General features: G+C 38.3%; 1 protein-coding gene across 2 annotated transcripts in view; it reads right to left on the reverse strand.

Moving 5' to 3' along the window:
- Positions 1-18,413, reverse strand: part of NALCN (sodium leak channel, non-selective) — a gene marked incomplete at both ends in the record, with an annotated part of 218,699 nt that overhangs the window by 178,751 nt on the left and 21,535 nt on the right. For both annotated transcript variants that reach the window (XM_084305464.1, XM_084305463.1), the window contains 3 exons: positions 14,637-14,765; positions 15,513-15,652; positions 17,270-17,353. In XM_084305464.1, the coding sequence (XP_084161590.1) occupies positions 14,637-14,765; positions 15,513-15,652; positions 17,270-17,353 (353 nt within the window). The remainder of the gene's footprint in view (positions 1-14,636; positions 14,766-15,512; positions 15,653-17,269; positions 17,354-18,413) is intronic.

The raw sequence follows: 18,413 nt of genomic DNA on the forward strand, positions 1-18,413 counted from the left end.
GGATTCAGAACTTCTTCTGGGCACCTTAAGTTTTTTATACTAGAATGTGTTAATTCATACCCATTTGTATGCTTTAAATACTTCAGGTTTGTGATACAAAAGCCATTATAATATAGGATTATCATAAGACAACATTTTATGAATATTATCAGAAATGTAAATTAATTCATTGGCTCAGGCAGATGCAGAGCCCAGGCTACTGGTACCTAATGAATTTTATATTATGGTTTGCATTAGAAAATCCCTCAGATTCAAAAGGCTAGCTGTGTGAGGGCTTATTATTAAAAGTATTGCTGGATTGCTGGCTCCATCATTACAATGCAAAGCACTCGTTTTAAGGGGTTCATTTAAACCAAGTTCATAGAATAACAGAATGGTTTGGGTTGGAAGGGACCTTAAAGATCACCCAGTTCCAACCCCCTGCCATGGGCAGGGACACCTCCCAGCAGACCAGGTTGCCCAAAGCCCCATCCAGCCTGGCCTTGAACACCTCCAGGGATGGTGTTATCGACAGCTTCTCTGGGCAACCTATGCCAGTGCCTGACTACCCTGAAAGTCACTTTTGTATGGTTTTCAAGTCACTTTTTGTATTTTGTTTTCAAATCTCCAGAAAAAAAATGGTTTCCATGCACCAGGTATGACTTATACTAAAAAGGAGGAATCTCTGATTATAGTACCTGTACCTATACAGGTATAGGCTTGTTAGAACCAGTGTCACTAGGCAGTTTATGTTGTGGTTCAGGATAGCAATAAGAATAGATTAGTCTACATGGAGTAGACAGCATTAGACTGCTAATCTAGAACTGGCTATAATATCACCAGTCATTTCCAATACAACATGATTTAAAATATTTTATACCTTCATAGACCATACTTGACATTAACTAAAGACTGACGTGCTGATTCAGCACATAACTAGCTTCAAGCATCTGAGAAGTTCTGCTAGGCAATGTACTTAAATACCTTGCTGAATAGGGTGCCTAGATAAAATTATATATACTTGCAATGTGAAGAAACAATTCGTCCTAATATACTGAGTACTTCTCTGCATGGTATTCAACGTGTGTGGAGTACAGCATCAATCCAATAGGTGAGCTGAGAAAGTAGTTCAGCACAGGAATGCAAAGTACACACCAGGAGATAATTGACTCCACATTGCTTGATCAGAATCCATCAATACCAAGATTGTTGCCAAAGACATGAGAGCACTTCTCTGATATGCTTTTGACTGCCTGAAGAGCTTCCTGACTACATATGCACTGCATATGGTGTACATATCTCAAGAAGAACTCGAGGCAGTACATGTGCCCCTTTTCTATGGCATCTATTCAACAGAAATTGAGAAGAAAAAAAAAAAAAAGAAAAAAAAAAAAAAGAAAAAAAAAGTATTTTGTTTATTCTGGTATTTTATTATTTTTTAAAGATATCACCAGAAAGCTAATTGAAATTACCAACTTACTCATGCAGTTTCCAGACCCAGAAAATTACAGAAAAAAAAAAAATATTGATAAGGTATAAAAATATTGCTCCAAACAGTGAATTAGGTAAAGAGTTCAATAATTAAATATGAATTACCTGCAGCTGAACAATCTTCTGTGTTAGACAAGAACAATTCTCTCCACACTAAAAACAGGCATTTCAAGGCTGCAGGCTAAAGGGTATCCCAGGTTTCAACATGGAGTACCCCAGGGGTCAATACTGGGTCCAGTCCTGAATGACTACAGATGGATAACTGCTTCAAACCCTTCAAAGTCAAAAAATGATGGTTCCTATGGTCAATAAACCAACTCATCTGTCTTGGTTTGTTTTACCCTTATATCATCCTCCAGTTTTAGATCACAGAGCCTAGTTTTCTACTCAAGAGACTTTCCTTAAAGAAGGTAAATTATAGAAAAAAAATACTCCTGGTATACCTATAATTAATGGCTGTAATCTTATAAAAATCAGGAAATTTGAGATTAAGGTTCCTATGACCAATTTATACCAGTAACACTTCATAGAAAGAACACTTATATGAACTTTTCTACTTAGAATATGTCCCATTAAAAGGTCAGACAGCTCAAGCCAATGTACAGTTGCTGTTATCTCTAGGCAGTTAAAATATTTCTTTGATATTCTAAGTTATTTTTGTTTTCAGAGACTCTGGGAATTTGAAAGATAGGAAACCTAAAAGGATAAGTGCTTGCTTTTTAGCTGACTCCTTGTGAAAAAAAAATAAAGGAGAAAAGGGTTAAGTTTTTTGTTTGTTTGTTTTGTTTTTCTTGGTGACCATGAAAAGAATCTAAGCACCTACTACAAAAGCCAAAAGCCCCCTTTCATCCCTTCAGTTTGCCCTTTTAAATGTAACTTGTTTCCCAAATCCATACCTGAATTCTTACTGTGCTAACCCAATCAATTCCATTTCCTCCAGTGGGAGCTCTGAACACACAACTGCTATTAACAGATGGTTCCTAGACTACTTCCTTATACCACTGCTCTTTTTATGGAAGGACCAAACAATAACATCAGCACTCCTGCACAGTAGTTAGAGTAATAATATTTTGTAACAATATTTATAAATTATTTATTATTTTATAAGAATTTTGTTTCTATCATGAAGTTTTCTCTTGACCGCTTTCATAGTTTTTATCACACTATGGCCTCTGCTTAACAAGGTAGATATTAATATATAGATCAGTAATATTGATATTTCTAACATTCACAGTTGTAGTTTACGATTATTATTGAGCATATCTTTTCAAAGTACACTCACTGTCAGCTAACCCATCTGTCACCAAAGTCAGAGACATATATAACCATTAACTTCAAAAGCAGGGAGTCATGCTGTAATCAATTTCTACTGAAAATCTTATTCACTAGATCTTCCTGTTTCTGCAGAAAAAGATTGCAGCTTAGAACAACGCTGCTGCTGGAGTCATTTCAGGTTCTAGATAATCCACTTACAGTATCATCCAAAATCACTGGTGAGAGATAAAGAAATTTTAGAGAGTACCCTGCTGGCTTTAAGGATTACACATATGTCTAGGCACTATCCCTCTGATATTTTATGACCTTCCCAAGGGTAATTTTTTAATGTTACATTTTACTTTCAGGCAAACTCAGGTCTAAAGTCATCATGAACCATATTTACAGAACCAGTTTCCCGTTTTTAATCAGAGAACAAAATCTGTTTTATATTTTAAACTGTAAGTGTGAAAACATCATCCATATTTAATGTTTCTCATAATTATATCTGTAATTATAACCATAAAGCTCTCTAAGCTGTCTGGTAACAGATTGTCTCTGATATTTATTTATTATTTTTATTACATTAAAAAATAAAATAGTGCATGCTTCAAGGACTCATGACTTTAGGGACAGTATAAGCACAACGTTTCAGCTTTGGCAACATGCCATATTTTACATTTTAACTTGGCAAACACAGATTTCACTTCTCAAGATTTAGTAACTGAGGAGAATATTAGATAGCATCTGCTAGGGATAATTATATTCAAATCAACAGGCCCAAATAACTGAGGGCATCTCTCATCTCCCTATTAATTTTTAATAAAACTTGAAATAGCAGGGGAATCCCTGAAGAATGCTAATATGCCATTAAAGGACAAGCAGCATGACTGGCTAGCCTGACATCAACTGAGACAAAAGAAAGAATGAGCTGTTACACAGTCTAATTGATAAAGAGTAAAGAACTTGAATGTAATTAAAGGCAAGCACCATCAAATACAGAAAATAATTATCATCATACTAGCATGATTTTGATAAGACTGCAAATTTGCCCAATGAAATTGTCTAGCTTAGACTTTGTAAAGTGATTAATTCAATAACACAACTGGTTAAAAAGTTGGTATTATATAGTATTGATAAAACACAGGATAAAGGGGCTGAAAACTGATTAACCAACATCTTAAGAAATACTTGCTATTGAAATGATCACCATGATCTACCATAATCAATGAGGGAGAAATAGGTATAAAATCAAGAAGAGGCATAGAAAACATAAATTACGATAAGGACAAGGCAATACTGTTATTGGGATCACTTGGTTACCTGAATCCAATAAAACAAAATGTGATTTAGTACAGACAAATACAAAGCTGCACAGGAAGGATCACAGACAGCAAATGTTAGGTCTTATAACCTACAGAATAAAGAGGATAAAAGAGGATAGGAACGCTATGTTATAGAATATAGATGCTATGTGAGAGTTTAAAACAAGGGGATATAATAGGGCATCCTCTCATAATTTTTAATAATACATCACTTCTGATATTATTTTATCAATATTTTTTTTATCCACTGCACTGGTGGATAGAGGAAGATCAACTGACATCACCTACCTGGACTTGGACATTTGACACTGTCCCCCATGGTATCCTTGTCTCTAAATTGGAGAGATATGGATTTGATGGATGGACCACTCAGCGGGTAAGGAATTGGCTGGCTGGTCAAACTCAAAGAGTCGCAGTCAATGGCTCAGTGACCAGGTGGAGATAGTAATAAGTGGTGTTCCTCGGGGTCGGTGTTGGGACTGGCACTATTTAACATCTTTGTTGGTGACAGTGGGATAGAGTGCACCCTCAGCAACTGTGCTAATGACACCAAGCTGTACTGTGTGATCAACAAGCTGGAGGGAAAGGATGCCATCCAGAGGGACCTGGACAGGCTTGAGAGGGAGGCCTGTGTGGACCTTGTGAAGTTCAACAAGGACAAGTGCAAGGCCCTGCATCTGGGCTGAAGCAATCCCAAGCACAAATACAGGCTGGGTGGAGAATGGATTGAGAGCAGCCCTGAGGAGAAAGACCTGGGGGTGCTAGTTGATGAGAGCCATCAGTATGTGCTTCCAGCCCAGAAAGCCAACCACATCCTGGGCTGCATCAAAAGAATTGTAGCCAGCAGGTCAAGGGAGGTGATTCTTCCCCTCTACTCTGCTCTCCAGAGACCTCACATGGAGCACTGCATTCAGATCTGGGAACCCCAGTACATGGAAGTATTAATAATGAGTCCAGAGGGCCACAAAGATAATCTGAAGGGCTGGAGCACCTCTCCCAGGAAGACAGGCTGAGGGAGTCGGGGTTGTTCAGCCTGGAGAAGAGAAGGCCCTGGGGAGACCTCATGGTGGCCTTGCAGTACCTAACAGGGGCCTCCAGAAAAGCTGGAGAGGGACTCTTTGTCAGGGAGTGTAGTGATAAGACAAGGGGGAATGGCTTTACACTGAAAGAGGGCAGATTTATATTAGATATTTGGAAGAAATTCTTCACTGTGAGGGTGGTGAGGCACTGGCACAGGTTGCCCAGAGAAGCTGCAGATACTCCATCCCTGGAGGTGTTCAAGGCCAGGCTGGATGGGGCTTTGGGCAGCCTGGTCTGGTGGGAGGTCAAACCTCAATCAGTTGATCTCCTACTCTAGTGGCATGGAACTCTAGTTCCATGGCAGGGGCATTGGAACTGTGTGATCTTTAAAGTGCCTTCCAACCCAAACTGTTCCACAATTCTACGATCATGGCAAGAAAGAGCCAGTGTTTCCCAGGCTGTACAATCAGAACAATAATGAATTAATATATCTCTCTGCATTGCACTCACACCAATTATGATCAATATTGTGCTCAGTTTTTTTGTTTATATTCTTTTTTTTTTTTAAATTAAAGGGAAGAGTATAGAAATATGAAAATGAGAGAAAAGAACATGCTTAGCAGCAACAGAGTTAAAGAGCTACATAATGCTTTTTCATTAAAAAGCATACTGAAGGGTGCCTAAATTATTTTGTGTAAGTGGATTCACACAGGGAAAGTACTGGGAATTACAGTTCTGTGTAATCTAGCATAAAGAGGTGTAACATGAATAGAAAGCTAACAGCTGAAACCAGGCAAATTAAGATGATGAATTAGGAACATAGTTTTTAACGGTGGAACAGTTTCTGATATAAACTAAAAAATTCCCTTGCTTATAAAGCATTCTTCTGCTCCTACTCTAACCAAGAATAGATGCCTACCTACAAGCCACACACTAGAATCAGATGCAAGCTATAAAGCTCCCTTCAGGAGAAACATAATGAAATCAGACTAGATGATCCAATAATTTCTTTTGACTATAAATTTGAAGTATAGATACTGTAATATTTCACCACTGCTAATACATTGTCTTTCAGTATATTTACCCCACAATACATAGATTTTTATATCTTGTCATTCAGTTCTGATCTTTTATTGATTTTTTTCCATGTTCAGTTTCAGGTTTCGTTATCTTTTGGTAGTTTTCACATAGTCTGCTAGTGTCAAAGCTTGAATCTTTATAGACAAAACTGGTAGTTTATTTTGCTTCTTTGGTCAACTTTTCAAGAAAAAATAAATGGTTTATGTTTATTTCATAAATTAACTTAAATACTGATTTTATTCCCTTTCTCTTCCACCCATAATCAGTCATAAGGTACGATTAAATCAAACTGCCTACTACATAAAGCAATACTACTAGTTAAACACTGATTTGATTGGGCTTGTTGCTTTTTTCATTTCATACATGACCTAAGTAAGGGTGTACAAACTGTGTCGTTGATGTTATCTATTACTATTCACTTCACATGAGTTTTGAAGAGACTGAAACACACCTCCAAGGGTTTGGAGGCTGGTGGGTTCCATAATATTCCAGAAGTACCTCTCTCTCTCCACAAGCCAGAAAGGGAATTCAAGGCATTTAGGTTCCTAACACTGGTGCTGACATCAAAACCAGATGACTCTGTACTTATGACAGATCTCTTACATTATCCAAAGCCAACACTGTCATCATGTGAATGAGAACAGAATGATTGCAGCTACTTAAAAGCTTTGCCAGTCCATTGGTTTGATCACTTGTTACCAAAATTAGAGAAAATCTCATTCAATTCACTTCATCCTTACCCTTCAGACTAACAAGGCCACCAAAGTTAGCCACAGAAAAGTCATTAAAAGAAGAACTCTTTCCTATGGACACTGCTGTACACTCAGTCTTGAGAAAGCAGAGCTCAAAAACGACAATGCAAACGTTCCAGTGTGGATTTTTTCATGTGTAGTATGCATGGATCAGTACTTATACTGAAATTTTACCAAATGCCATATGGCATAACAACTCTGTGATGGCACATCTTTGTGGCTGCTACAATCATTCAAGAGGGAACTGAATTCAAATAGCAATTGCAAGGTACATATGCTAATGCAAGACATTTCATAGGAATTAAAACAACATGAATAAATGGAATTCACACAACAAAGAAGGCTATCAATATTAGTGCTAATAGAAATGAAGAGTTAACAACAAATCTATCTAGCTTGCATGAATCTGCACTTCAACAAAGGGTATCAAATTAGACTTATTTACATGTTTAATGTTTAAGTGATCTCCTCCTTTAATGTTTAAGTGATGCCCTCAGGTGGAAGAAGAAGGAGCACTTCCCCACAACTTAGTGTTGTCTGCAAACTTATTGAAGGTGCACTCAATTCCCTCATCCAAGTCATCAATAAAGATATTAAAGAGAATGGAGCCCCAACATTGACCCCTGGGAACACCACTGGTGACTGGTCTCTGGGCCCGGCCGTCCAGCCAGTTTTTAAACCAGCAAAGAGTGTACCTGTCCAAGCCATGGGCTGCCAGCTTCTGCAGAACACTGTGGGAGACTGTGTCAAAGGCCTTGCTGTAGTCTAGGTAGACTACGTCAACAGCCTTTCCCTCATCCGCCAGGCAGGTCACCCAGTCATAGAAGGAAATGAGGTTAGTCAGGCAGGATTTGCCTTTCATGAACCCACACTGACTGGACCTGATCCCCTGGTGGTCCCGCGTACATTGCATTCAAGATGACCTGTTCCTGGCACCTTGTTCCTGGCACCTTTTCTGGCACCGAGGTCAGGCTGATTGGCCTGTAGTTCCCTGGCTCCTCCTTACGACCCTTCTTGTAGATGGGCGTAACATTAGCAAGTCTCCAGTCATCTGGGACCTCTCCAGATGACCATGACCGCTGACTTATGATGGAAAGTGGCTTGGCAATCACCTCTGCCAGCACCCTTGGGTGGATCCCATCTGGCCCCATAGACTTCTGACAGTCCAGGTGGAGCAGCAGGTCTCTTAACTGTTTCTACCTGAACTATGAGGGGTTTCATCTGCTCCTTGTCCCAGACTTCCAGGTCAGGAGGATGAGTACCCTGAAGATATGCAGTCTGGCTAGTAAAGAAAGATGTAAAGAAGGTGTTAAGATCCTCAGCCATTTTTTTATCCTCTGTCGTCATGAACCCCACTGCATCCAGTAAAGAATGGAGATTCTCTTTGGCCCTCCTCTTTCCATTAATATATTTATAAAAACATTTTTTGTTATCCTTGACCACTGTGGTCAGGTTGAGCTTGTGCTGGGCTTTGGCCTTCCTGATTTTTCCTCTTCATATCCTGGCAACCTCCTTGTACTCTCCCTGAGTTGCCCGTCCCTTCTTCCACTGAACATAAACTCTCTTTTTCTCCCAAATACAGAGCAAAAGTTCCCTGTTCAGCCACATTGGTCTTCTTCCCTGCTGTCTCATCTTATGGCATGCAGGGACAGCCTGCTCCTGAGCCTTTAAGACTTCCTTCTTGAGGAGCGTCCAGCCTTCCTGGACCCCTCTGCCCTTCAGGACTGACTCCCAAGGGACCCTCCCTAACAGCATCCTGAACAGTTTGAAGTCTGCCCTCTGGAAGTCCAAGGTAGCAGTTTTACTGACAACCCTCCTGACTTCACGAAGAATGGAGAACTCTACCATGTCATGGTCACTCTGCATAAGACAGCTCCCTACTACCACATCTCCCACCAGTCCTTCTCTGTTCATGAACAGCAGGTCTAGCGGGGTCTACCCTCTGGTAGGCTCAGGTGGAGCTGGACAAACAGAAGCTCTGGGAAGCCTATATGAAAGAAATCAAAGTTCAATTGCTTTGGATAACTATCTATTCAACTGTTCTGGTCAAAATCAGGACTTGTGCTCAGAAATCATGCGCCCTTTGAAAATGAGGATGAAGACAACTTTTCTTGGGTTTCTATACTGGCCGTCACCTTAACATTGTCTTCCACCTTTTGATAGGATCCCATCTGAATAGGATTAGTTCTGTTTTAGTCTGATGCTGTATTTGTCTTGATTTTGGTTAGGGTCTAAATAACATCTGGCCTGGAAAAAACAAGATTTCTTCCAGTTTTCTTTTCCCTGAGGAAATGCCAGACATATTACCATTACAAAGATTCTCAATAAACCCCAAACACAATAATAAAGTAGTGCTGGTTGTTTAATTTGCACCAACAAATTAATATGCCCTGTTAAAGAAGTCTTGTTATGTTATTTTTTCAAGTTTGGCTTTTGCTTTTTCCCCTTTCTCCAAAACTCGATTGCTCATACTTATTTTCCCACTGCTGATGTAAGACATTATCCCAAATCCCTTTTGTTCTTTTTAAACATATTTATTTCTTCTATTAGATATTGTGGTAAGCTTTAAGCTCCAGTGTCTTTGAAGCTGTTTTCTGACATTTTGGGGGGGTTGGTGGCTATCGATAGATAGAGGGAAAGATGACCAAGAACCTCTTAGATCTTTTTATTACTTGGTAATTATTTTTCTTATCTGTTTTCCTGGTCAGTTCTTACTTTGAACCTTGCATGAAGGATTTTAAATTGACTGCCATGGTGACAAGGCAGACAGGTCTACAGCAATACTCATCCCATATCCTACTGGTAGTATAAATAAAGGACCTTAAAGAGTGAGTTTGGAGAATTAGGTAATTTAGGTATGTTTTATGTTTTTTAGCCATGCTAACCTCCTTCCTTTCACTGAGGGAAAGCTTTCTTTCCCCTATAAAAAGGAAAATACGCTGTTGTGGAATAAATATAATCTAATCATACATTACAAAAGTATTTTTGTGTAGTCAAACATATCTTGGTAATAAAAATAAAGAAAACACTTAGTAGTATGTCTGTGAAGATTTATAAACCTCTCTAAAAGAGCCAAAGAAAAGGTTTTGAAATAATTTCTCTAACATGTTCTTGTGGAAGTACCTTTTGTACACTGAAGGCGCCCAAGAATAAAATAGGGTAGATTTGGGAAAACAACCTACTTTCCCCACATTTGTTCACTTCTTTGAAACTAGTTGCAGATATAACAAAAAGACCTGTCAAACTGCTTATAATGTATCAAATTATATAGATAATTGTCTATATATTACATTACAACCATACTGTATGTCTTTCAAGAAACAATCATAGAATCATAGAATGGCTTGAGTTGGAAAGGACCTTAAAGACCACCCAGTTCCAACCCCCCTGACATGGGCAGAGACACCTGCCACTAGAGTAGGAGATCAGCTGATTGAAGACTGACCTCCCACCAGACCAGGTTGCCCAAAGCCCCATCCAGCCTGACCTTGAACACCTCCAGGGATGGGGCATCCACAGCTTCTCTGGGCAACCTGTGCCAGTGTCTCACTGCCCTCACAGTAAAGAATTTCCTCCCAACATCTAATCTAAATCTCCCCTCTTTTAGTTTAAAGCTATTCCCCATTTTCCTATCACTATTTGCTGATGTAAAAAGTCCCCCTCCATCTTTTTTATAAGCTCCTTTTAAGTACTGAAAGGCTCAATGAAGCCGCTCTTGAGCTTTCTTATTTCCAGGCTGAACATCCCCAGCTCTCTCAGCCTTCCTTCACAGGAGAGGTGCTCCAGCCTTCTGATCAGTTTCATGGCCCTCTTCTGGAGCTGCTCTAACAGCCCCACATCCTTCTTGTGCTGGGCCCCCAGCCCTGGATGCAGCACTCCAGGTGGGGCCTCACCAGGGCAGAGCAGAGGGGCACAACCCCCTCTCTCCCCTGCTGGCTACCCCTCTGGTGGTGCAGCCCAGGACGCAGTTGGCCTGCTGGGCTGAACTGCTGGGCTATGCACTACTGGCTTGTGTTGAGCCTTTCATCCTCCAGAATCCCAAATTCTTTCTCTGCAGAGCTTCTCTCAGTGAGTTCTTCTCCCAGGCTGTGCTCAGGTCTGGGACTGCCCCCAAAGAAGATGTGTGATAAGGAAGTCTACGCAGTATAGCACTCCTTGGCAGAAAACAGATACACCAGTCAGAGAAATCATCAGGAAAAAGCTGTAACAGAAGAGCTTTAAAAAAGATAAGTAATAATCACAATGGGAACACTGAGTTAGAGAGTTGCCTAGGAAGGTGACAGTGTTCCCCATATAGAAAAGTAAGTCAGGAAAAATAAAGAAGATCACACAAATGAGGGAAAAAAAGGACTTATAAAATGAACAAACAAAAAAACTTTTCAGCCTTTGGAAGGAAGTCGGATTTTGCTGATTTCACAGATGGAATGAAAAACTTAAGACTGCAGTTAGCTCACTCCAGTATTTCTGTTTGTCAGAGTTAACATTAGAAACTGACTGAGGAGGTGGAGAGACAGGAGGTCAGGGAGTGTGGGCGTCAAGAGGGATGGAAAGATAAAAGAAGTTGCAGCAGTCAAAGAGGCAATGAGTGTCTGATGAGGCTGCCACGTCCTTTCAAATAGGAAGGAATAGCAAGATTTTAAGATGCCATTTGCAGGAGATGCTTGTCTCCTGTATAAATCAGAAGGCTTACTAAGACTGCTTTCTAAAATGGATGAGTCTTGACCTCAGTAATTAGATTTTACCCTTGCTTTTCTTGCCATACAATTCTGCTTAGTACGAGATAAATTACACGAAATGTAAGTTCTCAAAGGTGGCCACTAATTGTGTGCTTTTCATTTTCAAAGCTTGACTTGGGAGCCTCAGATCTGGCTTGCAGAAATACTGAGTGTTTACAGCTGTGGCTCATTAGGGGCTATGCTTTAGTCTCTGAAGTTATTCAACGCCAAGTACAGTCAGCACTGGCCATTCTCCATGGCGTGGAACAGAACCACCTGAGGTAGAGAGACACAGACAGCCAGACTCAAATTTTGAGGGAAGCCTTACTATGAAGTTGAGAAACTGAACCTCAAAGACAGAAGTCAGATTTTTCTAGGTAATTTTCATGCTTTTGTGCTCTACTACATCAAAGCTAATAAACTCTCCTCTGTTGAGAGGTGGAGTGATGCCTCCTTTCTAAGAACATTCTGGACACCAGTGCCAGCCTCCAACTTGTCCTCTTTTGGCAGTACAACTGTTACTTCTTTTTATTTTTCCAGTCCATGGAAAAGTTATGCAGGCAGTTCTGCTAGGGCCAGTCCTGACTTATGTGAAGAGGGGACAGACTAACTCCACCCAGAGTTCCTGCCTGGCATTCCTTAGAATGAAAAACAATCACATATGTTTAAGCGTTCACAAAGCATAATGATGAATTTTACAGAAAGAAGAAGAAATAAGTGTTTTCAGAGTAGGAATGAGCAGTGTGTCACAAGTAAGGTGTGAATCCACATGTCAGGGAGAAAAGAAAAAAAGATATTGTTCATTGTGTGAGCATCCTTCATCTGTCAGAGTAAATCAAGGGAAAAAGTGGTTTTCAATGTAACTGTACTCCTCATATACAAACATAGGAGCCATTTAAAGTTAGAAGTCAGTTTTGGAAAAGGCAAAAGGGATTAATTACTTTCTGAAGATGCCTATCCTAGGTATCTAAAATAGAACTTATTTTAGATGCCTAACTTATAAAGAGCTAAAAATAAATACACGATGATACTGAAAGAACAAGGAGTTAAGTCTAGACTTGATGTTCAACTTCAGGTCTCACATTTCTTTATTTCTGCATACTTCACTTTTACATCTTTAACACATTTTAGACTGGCTCCTATTATTATTATTTATTTTCTGTACTGGATATTTGACCATTTTAACCTTTTCCTGTAATTCATCTTTTCAACAACCTAAAATTGAACCATAACCACTTTCCCATTATTTTTCAATAATGCAGTATTCAGAGAGCAACCCAGTACATACAGAAGAAACTAAAATTATGGGCAACCTTAAAATTACAGACTCATTATTTTGTATCAAAACCACACCTTATAATGTCCCATTTTATCTTTTTCAATTGAATTCAATGAAAGGCTACATTCTCTGATAGAAGCAATAAGATCATAGAATCATAGAATATCCTGAGTTGGAAGGGACCCTTAAGGATCATCAAGTCCAACTCTTGACACCGCACAGGTCTACCCAAAAGTTCAGACCATGTGACTAAGTGCACAGTCCAATCTCTTCTTAAATTCAGACAGGCTTGGTGCAGTGACCACTTCCCTGGGGAGCCTGTTCCAGTGTGCAACCACCCTCTCTGTGAAGAACCCCCTCCTGATGTCAAGCCTGTATCTCAAGATGTATGATATTTCCTGTATTATCAACCCTATTTCCTGTTTTCCCAAACTACATAGGTAAATCACAGAATCACAGATATTACAAATACATTTTTCACAAAGATTTTTTCCCATGTCTATGGGAAACTAAAAAAAAAAAAAAAAAAAAAAAAAAAGTACTATAAAGATTTTCTTTTAAAAATGAGAAAAAGAATAAAATATCTCATTTTCTAAGTGAAAAACAACCACACAATGTAACACTCAATGCATAAGAAAATATCCAAAATACAATCACCTCTTTAACAAAGCATCATGTAACGTCTAACATGTTCACAAGTAATTTTGTAACCTTTTTTATATTTGCCACTTTTAATAATCTCATTTTGAATTTGATAGTTTATAGATCCTAGTTCAGAAAAATCTTTAACATGCTATTTTGTAACAGTCTGATTTTTTATTCAGCACAGTAGCAGATTAAGCAGTGTTTTGAGTTTCTTATAATGTCTATTCTATTTATTTTACTTTCTGACAAATTCAATACAGAAATAAGAGGATACACTTTTGACTAATGCAAAGGCTTCAACTCCAGAGCTAACATTTCCCTATCCAAAGAAGGAGAAGCAACAAAGAAATAGATGCAATAGAACAACGGTGGTCAAGCATACATCCAAGCCGTCAACTCAACAGGACGAAGAAGCGTATACTTAACTGTAATCCTATGAGGCATCCCAATGACAAGAGGCTACATATACTGTGCTTTAAGTTGCCCTTTTGTTTAAGTATGTGCTGAATCAAAAACATGATGTACATTTGATAACCAGTGTAAAATACTAATTGCACTTTCAAAAGGCTGGGTAGAAAGGATCTTTAGCTTTACATCTGAGTATCAGGTCCCAGTAACCTCTCATCCCAACAAGGGTGTGAGATTCTGTGGAAAGTTCTGCCCTTTACCTTAAGTCTTGCCCCATTCCCAGACATTCTGGGAAAAGATAGGAGAATACAGCAAAAGCTGATGAAACATCATTGACTTGACTCAGCCACAAACAGCAATGCTCCTCCTAAAGGTCCTCCTACTGTCTTGATCTCTCTCACTTATACTCTAACCACACACATCCCCACGCACTCATCCCCTAAATCAGACTGGTGTTCAAAACCATTTGTCATCTTTGTTCCATTTTAAATTCATGTTGTTTGTTTGTTTGTTTGTGTTTTTTCTTTTTGTTTTTTTTTTTTTTTTTTTCAAAAAAAATCCTGGGGAATTGATTTTGGTGGACCATTTTTAGCCTGTTAATTCCATTTTACACACAATGATGCTAACTAAAAATACACATATGCACTGAAAGAACGGCCTCACATTATGCCTACCCAGGCCAACTTACCCTCGCTGTGTGTCATCAGTCACGCAGTGGTACGTAAAAGTTCCAAACATCTGCACCCCCAGGATTCCATACAGGAGGAGAAAAAAGAGAAGGAAAATTGAAACGCTCCAGATTTGCTCTCCAGAACGCCTGGCAAAAAGAGAAACAGCACACTGAGTGCCCAGGCAATGTAAAGACACCTCTGAAAAACTGCGGAATAGAAAGTATGATCACACACAGAGGAGTATTTCAGCCCACAGAAAATTTGTCCTCAAAACTGATCTCTTGCTCTGTGCCAGAGCTGTGTCAAAAAAAAAAAAAAAAAAAGCCACATTTTTTTCTAAACTAAGTTAGAGTAATTAAAACAGCTGTAAACTACAAAGAACAGAATAAAAATAAGTAAGTAAATCAAATGTAGAAAGTCTAGGTTTCGTAAAATAGTATCTAATGAATTGCACAGGCAAGACGAGATGACGAAGTTGACGTCAAATAAATAGAAGAAACCCTTTCACATTACCATTAAGTGTTTTTTACCATTATATGCTGGACAGAATATACTTATGAGTGTATGCTTGTATGTGTCTGTATACATACACCAATACAACTACATAGCTGTTCACCTTGATTATTATATGCTCACACTAATTGAAGAGAATTTACTCCAACTGGTTGAAAATTGCTGGCTACAATTATTAGCAAATTGATTTAAGATTTATTTAAATACCTGTCATTTTTGATCACTTTATAGAAACCTGATCATTCCTTAAATATAGAAAAGAGCAAGATTTTTTTTGCCAGAACTACAACTCGGGTGCACATTAAGCATTAAGAGTCGTTCTCTGAGCTTCTTATTCAGTGTTCTAAGTCTGTGGTTCTTTAGATAACAGCCTTACTTACTTTAAAATATTTGTTATCCTGGTTCTTGGCAGCTCAAAACGAAAATATATCCGGAATGCTCGAATCATAATGAGTGGTCTTGGAATCCGCAACATGCCCCAAGGTGACATCTGATCAACTATTTCAGCAATTTCAAACACCTACCAAAGAAAAGAAGCATATTTTTTTTTTGACAACTCTGTCCTGTTCCTCTTGGTACTTACACAATTTTTAAAACTACGAACACTATATATGATTTTTATTTTCATTTTAATTTTCAATCATCTCTTGGTACACTTTATGATTCATTTTAAACATGTTTTTTAAAAGAAAAGTATTAATAAATCCTTTAATCCATTTCTAAGTTATCCTAATGAAATTCTAAAAATATACTCTGCCTACGTTCATAATGCTTCTATCTCAAATAACTCAAGAACAGCATGCAACTTCGTGTAAACTGCATGCATGTGTGCTAGTGCTACCTCACAGATTTCCCACAACTTTATTAAAAGTGAATAATTTACATTTTCCATTATGGAAATCAGTATCTGATAATGAGGCACACCACCAAGGCTTTTCATATTACATAAAAGTAGATACATTCTGATTGCCTTACACATTGCAATACACTTATTAATTCTCCATTTAATTCCAAGAGCATGAGAAAACTGCACATGTTCTCCTATGGCTCTACTTAGGACACAAATTTCTCAGCCAAGCCACAGATTAGGGAAACATTTCCTTAACACTTTGACAGGGCAGGCACTCCAGAAGGACTATTTATCTTAATGATTGGGTAAAAATGTCTTTTCTTTACCCTTGTCTCCATTCTGAGAATTACTGCTTAATTTAGTATTTGTTCAAAATACTAAGAAAATGGAGGGGGAACCTGACAATGCAGAGGTTGGGTAACCTGTGGTGCTTATCTGTAACAGCCTATCTTGACTGTACACATATACACGACGTACCAAAGTCTTCACTATGTATAAAGAAGAAAATGACAACGTATCTTAATTTTTTTCAGAAATGGCTAAGCTTTGTCTAATGGCAATCTCAATGGGCCTTTTACAGTCCTTATATTATTAAAGGCCAAATCTCACCGTCCTTGATCTATTCTCATTCAAAAAATTGGCTTAAGGACCAATTTTTTTATGGGACACAATTTGACCTGTACCTTAACAGGCCATACATTTTTTGCAACAACTTTGAGTTCATTACTTTATGGAAACTTATCACATTGTTTCCAAATGTATTTTTTATATTTTTTGTTATATTTTTATATTTATCTTCTATTATGGAAAAGGTTTTGTTGGGTGTGACCCAACCTCCACTTACCCAGTCAATATGCCTACAAAATTGCAAATATCTGCCATACGAATCAGTCTCCCTTTAGTTACCTATGTTACTCATCATTACATCCAACCCAACTCAATGGAAGGAGATGAGCACAACTGTCATAACGTGTAAGGGACAAATGGCTCTCTGAAGATACTTCTCTCTCCTTTTTGATTATGCAGAGTTTATGGTAGCAAGCTTCAGATTGTTAATGACTTCTCAGTGATAAAAATTAATCAAGATAAATACTAAAAGATAAATTCTACTGTTACTGTAGATATGCTGCAATGTGCAATTACGGTGCTATTGAATTCAACATTCAACATCAAAAATAATTTGACCCCTATACACCCATTCTTCCACAGCTCATAATTATTTGTCTGTGCCACATATTTTCCATAATCAAATACCTATTCATTGAAAAAGGTAACTGAAATAAGTACCTGTAAAACCAGGGACACCCAAAGACAAAAGACCATGAATCCATCAAACACACACCAACGATCCTTTACATAGGAGCTATCACCCTACGAGAGAGAAAAAAGCTGAGAGGTTTATTGTTGTTGTTTGACTGTCAGGATTTACTAATACCACAAATTAAAGTTCTTGGAAGAAAGAAAAGTCTTCTCTGTACCATTTTTAAAATGCCACTTTTGACAGACTCCAAAAGCCCAGTGTTAGTAAAAACATATAAACACACCTAGTGAGTAAAAATAAATGGTAGCTTCAGTCTTGTGCAGCACTTCTCTTCAGCTTGTGTCAAAAAGAACTTATTAAGAAACCTTTTATTTGTACTTCAACATACATCAAAAAACACACACAAAAATGAACACAGGACTCGCTTTTCCACCGTCTTGCCTAATAAGTGATGCTTGCACAGGAAGGTAAAATGTACAATCTAGTACAATCTGTACAATACAATCTAGTATTATGCCATTCAGTTACTTCAGTATTTTTCGAAAGCTTCAATCAATTCAGTATAATTTTACATTCATTTCTCATAAGTTTTAAAATATTTTTCATGCTCTAGACTTTTCTAGTCCCACCATTTACAAAACACTAGAAAGTAATCACTATCTCATCACAATGTAGGCTTTCAATTTTTTTTCAGACTCTTGAGAAGCTCCATATTATCTCTAAATGATAAATCATTCTTTTAACTTCAGTAAGAAGCTGCACGTTGAACTTTTTATCATTGATATTATCAGCACTCCAATTATTGTCTAGCACAAGGTATTCAGAGTATATATACCTTTGCACCACTGAATAGAAGAGACTCAGGACAGAAAACTGAGCACTGCATCCTCAATCACCCATATGCCTTCCTATCCATTCTCTGTCTCTGTTTTATACTTCTTCAGTCAGCTCTCTAAAATAAGACCATAGCCTGGTTTTGGAGATAGTTCGATCCAGAGACCACTCCTAAAAGGCAGCACGGATAATACTGCAGCAAAGCTCAGTTTCTTCCATACTGCACTGCTCCAGTTTGAACAGGTATGGGGATACCTATTTGCTTAGGTATCCCGACATCTCACTTCACTCCCAAAGACATACAGCACACTCTCTCCACCACATAATATAAAAACA

The sequence above is a fragment of the Netta rufina genome (assembly GCF_964035555.1).
Source record: "Netta rufina genome assembly, chromosome: 1".
In the NCBI taxonomy this organism is placed as follows: Eukaryota; Metazoa; Chordata; class Aves; order Anseriformes; family Anatidae; genus Netta; species Netta rufina.